The following is a 7,782-nucleotide window of genomic DNA, read 5'->3' as shown; positions in this document are numbered from 1 at the left end:
AAGGGTAAGAATCTTACTTTTTCCTGATCAGGCTTTTCAGATATTTCAAATCCTATAACCAACCCTGGACACATCTTGCCTAAATCTAAATGCTGTACCTATTATTTCTAGCTATAGAAAATTGGAAGCTATCAAGCTTAAGTTATGATCAGATGGTATTAAATGCCACACCATAAAAAATACTTCCCAAAAAGTATATAGACCTAGAGATTAAATTTATGAATGTGTACATTGTTTTAAATTTATACACTGTTTTAAAGAAAGATTAATTTGAATAATATTCTAATGTAATCAACTCTAGCCCTTTACAACTGTATTATAACTTTATTTAACTTTAGTAAAAGCCAAAATTGATAGTTCTTAACATGGTGTATGGAAATCAAAATTAAAGAATACAAAGTACCTTAAAATTTTCAGCTCAATACTAGTTCCTTCAATATTACTGCCAAACTTCTGTGAAAGAAGCCTTGTAATAAAAACTAACAGAAACATATTAGATGATATTTTTAAAGTTCACTTACCATTTTTAACAATGTAGAAAAAAAGGAAAGTCTGACTATAATACTTGATGACACAGACATGTTTAAGTAGAAAACACAGGATAAAAAAAGTAATATATCACTGAAAATATTGCACAACTTCAGGTGTTTCCTCCAAATTTGCTTTATGTAATTGGGTGGATATAAATTAATAAACAAAAACTTAAGCAAGATACATGTAACAATTTAAAAGAACCTGATAATCTAATTTCTCTCAGTTTTTCTCAATCTCATCTTTAAGTCTTTCCATCATGGGGCTCATAAGAAAATTAACCAACATATGTATACTACAGTCTAGTGTCAAATCTTTAAGAAGGTTTTATGACATACTGAATTCCTCTACAATGCAATAATGGAGAACCCTCAAGATACTTGTGTTTTGTATGTAGAAAAGTGTTAGAGTCAAATAGTCAACTCAATATAAAATAAACATTTCTGATTTGTTAGACTGAGATTGCTTCTCCTTTTGCTAATGAATGATTCTTAACTATAATATCACTGAGCTGAACAAATGTCACCTTTGAGTACATAAGGAAAAATAAACACATGCTAAATGGATAAAACATTACAAACTACATCTTTACTAGACCATCTCTACCTCTAACACTTCAGAAGCTTAGAGATTCAGAGTGCTCTTACATTAACTGCAAGAAAAAGATAAAGGAAAAATTCCTTCTTTGAGACCACAACTATGAAGTCACGTGGTTATACAAATTTTGCATTTGTGTGCAAAACATGAAATACATTTATCTTAATTCTCCCTGCTTAGACTTAGACTTGTTAGTCAGCTAGCAGGACTGTCCTTTCCAAGAAACAGAGACTGAGATGTGTTTTATATAACTTCAATAACCTCAGCACTACAATTATTAAGAGATGCAGTATCCTTTTGCTATGGTTCAAGACAATAAGGGAAAGAGGTCACGAAAGAAAGAATAAATCAAAACTGTTACAACTGAGCAACTTTTTTCAGTTTCACCATGGTGCCACTTTCATTTTACATAAGCGTGGTGGCATAAGTCAAGCTCAATAAATCAGAAATCTTAATATTTAAAATTTACCTTGACTTTTAATTATTACCATATTAACAACCAAAATAATTAGATAAAACACATAGGAAAGGGTAATAGTAAACCCCACTTTACTAGAGTTGGTTTCTTGACATAACTCATTTTTTATAGAAAAGGGATAGTGCATCTCAGTTTGCTTACAAGCTAGGAGATCACTTTGAATTCTGCATTTCCTAACTGCAAACAGATATAGCACTTATAACAGGTTATAAATAAACTGGTTTTCAAGCATAGAGCCAGCCCCAACGATAATAATACACTATTTAAAAAGACCTAAGGCAATGAATTCCATTTCCAATGGAAAAAAAGAACTGTGCAAACAAGCTTAAAACTACTTTTTTTTGTGCCAGTGTTATAAAATGTAGCTTTTAATAAAACCTTGACCCAAATGCCAGCAACTTCAGAAAAGAATTTTGGTGGGGGGAAAAAGAAAATTATTTCATGTAGGAAAAACAACCACTATCTTTTTCCTAATCTTCAACACACACAATTTAAACATATACAGCTGCTGTAACACTTTACACAATTCCTATGTACTGGAGCAATAACAAGATCTAAGTACAATTATATTTTTAAACACTGGGTCAAGGCTTTACATAAAAATACCATCCTACTTTTCCCCCTAAGTTTCTAAAATATCACGTATTTTTTCCCCAACATCTGCAGCCATTCAGGAATTTTTAGGAAACTTTTGTGCATGATCTTAATTCCTAATCCCTGGCTCTTTGGGCTCAGTGACAAAAGATCAAAACCACCAAAAATGATGGTTCACTTAAAGTCAGACGAGAGACCCTGGCTCAATTAGTCTCATAGGACGAAAGCAGTGCTGCATCAACTGGCTCCATGCAAGAGGGGCACGTGAAGGATCTCATCAACCAGTCATCTATACAGTCCAGGTGATAGATGTGCATGCACGGCAGAAATCGAATTGGGTCCCCATACACAAAGTCCATCATACAGATTACACACCTGTGGGGGTCAGGGAGAGAAATCAGAAAAAGCATGTTTAGAGAAGTCATCTAGAATACTCTTTAAAATCTCATTACAAAGACAGTGTTAAACTGAACAGATGAAAATGGCTTGCCTGTCATCCTACCACCTGAGCATGCAAACTGAATTTTTTCCTAATAAGCATTATTCCATCAACAATCTCTTACTTTGATCCTCTGGAAATGTGCCGAGTTTGAGACCTAACAGAGCAAAGAGGAATGGACCACATGGGGATCAAATCCATTCCTAGAACTGCATTTACAAAGCAGCTACATATTATAGAAGACACCTGAAGAAGAATGTGATGCTTCAAGGTAGGAAGCCATCAGATCAAATTTGTGTACCTGAACTCAGCTTTTAGTGTAAGCCCAAGAGTAAGATAGTTTTCATTTTAATAACTATATGTAAAAACAACCACTAAATTCAGCCTACTTACTGGACTGTTGTAGTTAAAGATCTCTTCATTAACCCTAGTTTCAAGTTCACTGCATTTTTCTACAGGTTTAAGAAGCAACCCAATGCTGTAATATTTCAGAAGTCAGTATTCTAGACAGTTTATTATCTTAGGTACTAGTACTAAATAGTGCTATGGCTCAAAGAGCCAAGCATCAACATAGTAAATTAAATTATGTCTTGAGCTCTGAGGACAAAAACTTCCCAGAAGTAAAATTTTATATTCAACTCATCAGGCATAATAAAATTATTCCACGAATTAAGAATAGGTGTAAGATTTTCCAAATTATCACTAAAACTCCTTAACCATCTTAGTGGTTGCATAATCTACCAATGTATTCCTATAAAACAATTTACTTAGCTATACTTCTACTCTAAATAAAACCATGGTGAATATCTTGTGTATAAAGTGCTAACAGTTGGAGTGAGGTACACATTTTAGGATAGAGCTTTAGAATTAATTGTCTCAAAGGGTATAGACCTGAGAAGGTCTTTGACATATTGCCAAACTGCTTTCCCAGCAGACAAGGCCACCAGCACACTTACACAGGTGAATCATTTTTAAGTGATACATGGACAGGGACAACATATAACATGGTCAGAATTCACACCATTTCATAGCTATTTTTTTTTTAATGAAAATTCTTAATTGCTGTATTTTTTTTTTTTAATTTTTTAATGTTTACTTTTTGAGACAGAGAGAGACAGGGCATGTGTGGGGAGGAGCAGAGAGAGAGGGAGACACAGAATCGGAAGCAGGCTCCAGGCTCTAAGCTGTCAACACAAAGCCTGACTCGGGGCTCAAACTCACTGACCGTGAGATCACGACCTGAGCCAGAGTTGGATGCTGAACTGACTGAGCCACCCAGGCACCCCTTTAATTGCTGTATCTTAATAGTCTCTTGCATGAACTAATTAAATATTCATCTTCTAAAATGTAGGAGAAAAAAAATAAAATGTAGGAGAATATTTTTCAAAAGCAAATCTCTGGAGCTAGAACTCTGAAACATGTATAAATTAAAACTTACTCCCGGATCTTTTTTTCTGATCCATCCCTTCCAGGGTCATAAACTCCTTTAGGCAGATGTTGTATAAGGCCTATTCTTTGAGCTATCCTAATTTGTTCCTCTTCGGTCAGCTGAGTTGCTAGGCGAGTCTGGCTAGGTGTTGGATGGTAGACCGGAACTGGAACTTGCTCCTGAATTTAAAAAAAGGAGAAAATGATTATTTTTTAAACACTGTTTTCTGGGGTGTTTTCCGTTTCTTATTTTTTTTGGCTTAGTGGGTGGGAGGGGACCTTGGGGAGAGGTATGCTGGGCTAGTGTGCAGTCGTATGAGATTATTTCACCCTGCCTTTACTTAATAGCATATCTGACCAATTATTATTTTATTTAATTTTTAATTATTTTATTTTAATTTTATTTTATAGAAAGTACAAGTGGGAGGGGGTAGAGGGAGACAGAGAATCCCAGGCAGGCTCCGAGCTGTCAGTGCAGAACCCCACGTGGGGCTCGAACTCACAAACCATAGGAGCATGACCTGAGGTGAAATCAAGAGTTGGACCCTCAACTGACTGAGCCACCCAGATGCCCCAGGGGATGCTACTTTAGACAGGATGCTCACAACAAACCTCTCTGATTCGACATTTGAGAAGAGACCTCAATGAAATATGAGGAAGACGGTGCATCTGTGACCTAATGATTTCATTGTGGCTGGCACCATTTCTGAGCCACCTAAAATGGTTTTCCAGAGAACATCTCTACGAATAGACAGACAACTTCCAATCCATGTATGGAGGTTTCATGGGAAATTTTACGTCAAATCACAACTACCAATTCACTTTAGAAAATGTTACCTCCATTCATCCTTTAGGATCACTCCTCATCTCTATAATTTAAGCACTTGTTTACCAGGTCACCAATATTTGCAACTGTGAGATTATGCCTCCAGGAATAACTGCTTAATCTGTGTTAAGCTTAAAAAAATTCTGTGAAATGATCTCCATAATTATCCAGAACTAGCATCAATTGAGGCTGTTTTGAACTAATGGCATTTCTGGTTGAAAATAAAATAATTGAGAGCACTCATAATGAGAAACTTTCTAAGGGCTCAAGTATAAATATCCTTTCCAAACAGAAATTTTAGTGGAAATAAAAAAGAAATAGTGGAAAGTCTCAGATACATATAAATTAGGCTCCAATATTGAATATTTGATTCAAATAAAAGACTTTTCCAGTGTCTCCTAACATACCACTTTGTCCTTTTAAACTGGCCTTATTCTTATAAGGCCCCTTTTCTGAGAGTAGTTAGAATTTATCAAAAGCAGTTCAACATTAGACTTTAAATATTCTTTTCTCTGAGATTCAGAACAAATGTTTAATTAGGAATCTCAAAACCCAGGGGTGCCTGGGTGGCTAAGTTGGTTAAGTGTCCAACTTCGGCTCAGTTCATGATCTCACGTTCCGTGAGTTCGAGCACCGTGTTGGGCTTTGTGCTGACAACTCAGAACTTGGAGCCTGCTTTGGATTCTGTGTTTACTTCTCTCTCTGCCACTCCCCCTCTCACACTCTGTCTCTATGCCACTTAACAGAGTAACCACGTTTAAGCTATTTAACCCATCTGGATTAGATTCTACAATATAGGGTTGCTATAAGGCTTAAAATGAGGAATGGTCAGCCTTGAAATGGCAGGAACTCAAATGGTAGGTATTATAACTATTAATATTGCATTCAAAGAACTATCATCTATTGTTGCAGGCAAACTAGCTGTTTCCTGTAAGTTCCATGCATTTCCACTTTACTGCCTTTGCTCTTGCTATTCCCCTTACCTTTCCCTGCAGTCCAGTGGTCCAAATTATGCCTTGCCCAGAAGGTTATTGACCTTCCCCAATCCTCCTCCCTACCACCTAGAGTCTGTCTCTAGCCCAGCTTAATTACATAGGTGTTGTCTACCTATAAGAGAAATAGGAAGATTATACAGATTACAGTAAAATGTCCATTAACCAGTGCAGTCATCAAGTGAAAAAAAGAGACTGTCCATTCTTCCAGCTTTCCCAGTAAGTACCAAGCTGACTGCATTTCTCTAGTACAGCTCGAAAGCTTTCCTTCAGCCCTGTATATCTACAGCACTACGAGCACAGGCAATTTTTGCTTTAAAGACATTTTTTTAAATGCATATTTCTATTTTTTTTTTAATGTTTATTTTGAGAGCGAGGGCACACGCATGAGCGGAGGAAGGAACGGGCAAAGAGAGGGAGAGAGGGAATCCCAAGCAGGCTCTGCATTGACAGCAGGGCTCGATCCCATGAACCATGAGATCATGACCTGAGCTGAAATCAAGAGTCAGACACTTAATCAACTGAGCCACCCAGGCACCCCTAAATGCGTATTGCCTTTTTTTTTTTTCAACGTTTATTTATTTTTGGGACAGAGAGAGAGACAGAGCATGAACGGGGGAGGGGCAGAGAGAGAGGGAGACACAGCATCGGAAACAGGCTCCAGGCTCTGAGCCATCAGCCCAGAGCCCGACGCGGGGCTCGAACTCCCGGACCGCGAGATCGTGACCTGGCTGAAGTCGGACACTTAACCGACTGCGCCACCCAGGCGCCCCGCGTATTGCCTTTTAAATGAACTTTGTACATACACAAAAAATTTTCAGTCTATAGCCCAAATTCAGAATCTGTTACATGCAACATGTATATTAAATTCACAGTTTATGCACTAGAAAAATAACTGATCAGGCTTTATAGTGAATATAAAACTTATGACCCTGTGGTTATTACTGCTCATAAATATGACTGTTGCATCTTTGGTTTAAATACTCACCTTTTCAAGGTTTTTTACCTCGTAGGCAAACTTAAAATGCATAAAAGTTTCATGGTTCAATGTCAAAAAGCTCTGCCACTTACCAGCTATAAGAAAAGGCTTGACCATATTTTTTAAACCTCTCTGAGCCTTAGTGTCTCCATGTGTAAAGTACTAGGACCACTGTAAGAATACAATAGGAATTCCAAGTATTATTCCTGGCACAGTAAGATACATAAAAAAGCTCACTGAATGTTAGCTATTATCACTGTAGCTCTACTATTATGACGATGGAACAACATTCCAGTATTTTAAGAAATGGATTGGATTTACAATTTTACATGTCAATTATACCTCAACAAAGCTGAAGTAAAATTTAATTTTAAAAAAAAATTGTTTTTTGTTGTTGTTGTGGGGGCGCCTGGGTGGTTTAGTTGGTCAAGCGTCTGACTTAGGCTCAGGTCATGATTTCAGTTAGTGGGTTCAAGTCCCGCATCAGGCTCTGTGCTGACTGCTCAGAGCCTGGAGCCTGCTTTGGATTCTGTGTCTCCCTCTCTCTCTTTCTGCCTCTTCCCTTGCTCATGCTCTTTCTCCCTCAAAAATAAACATTAAAAAAAAAAAAAGGTTTTTTTTTTTAATGTTTTATTTTGAGAGACAAAGGACGAGCAGCGGAGGGGCAGAGAGAGAGAGAGAGAGGGAGACATAGAATTCAAAGCAGGCTCCAGGCTCTGAGCTGTCAGCACAGAGCTGGGGCTCAGACCCATGAGTGGGAGTTCATGACCTGAGCTGAAATCAGATGCTCAACTGACTGAGCCATCCAGGCGCCCCCAAAATTTAATTTTTTAAAAAAGAAGAAATGGATTGGATTATGGCAGAGCTAAGTAAAAGTTTTCAAAAAGGAACCTAAGAATTCAACTAAGACCAACTCTC

General features: G+C 37.3%; 1 protein-coding gene across 1 annotated transcript in view; it reads right to left on the bottom strand.

Moving 5' to 3' along the window:
• Nucleotides 1-304: 304 nt before the first annotated feature.
• The window catches only part of RNF11 (ring finger protein 11), a 40,221-nt gene continuing 32,743 nt past the window's right edge, over nt 305-7,782 (bottom strand). The window contains exons 2-3 of the mRNA XM_030328328.1: nt 4,078-4,247; nt 305-2,575 (exon numbers count right to left, since the gene is read on the bottom strand). Coding sequence (XP_030184188.1) covers nt 2,404-2,575; nt 4,078-4,247 — 342 coding nt within the window. The 3' untranslated portion in view covers nt 305-2,403. The remainder of the gene's footprint in view (nt 2,576-4,077; nt 4,248-7,782) is intronic.

The sequence above is a fragment of the Lynx canadensis genome, chromosome C1, assembly GCF_007474595.2.
Source record: "Lynx canadensis isolate LIC74 chromosome C1, mLynCan4.pri.v2, whole genome shotgun sequence".
In the NCBI taxonomy this organism is placed as follows: domain Eukaryota; kingdom Metazoa; phylum Chordata; class Mammalia; order Carnivora; family Felidae; genus Lynx; species Lynx canadensis.
The sequence above is the reverse complement of the archived record's forward strand: the minus strand, read 5'-3'. Positions and strand labels throughout refer to the sequence as shown.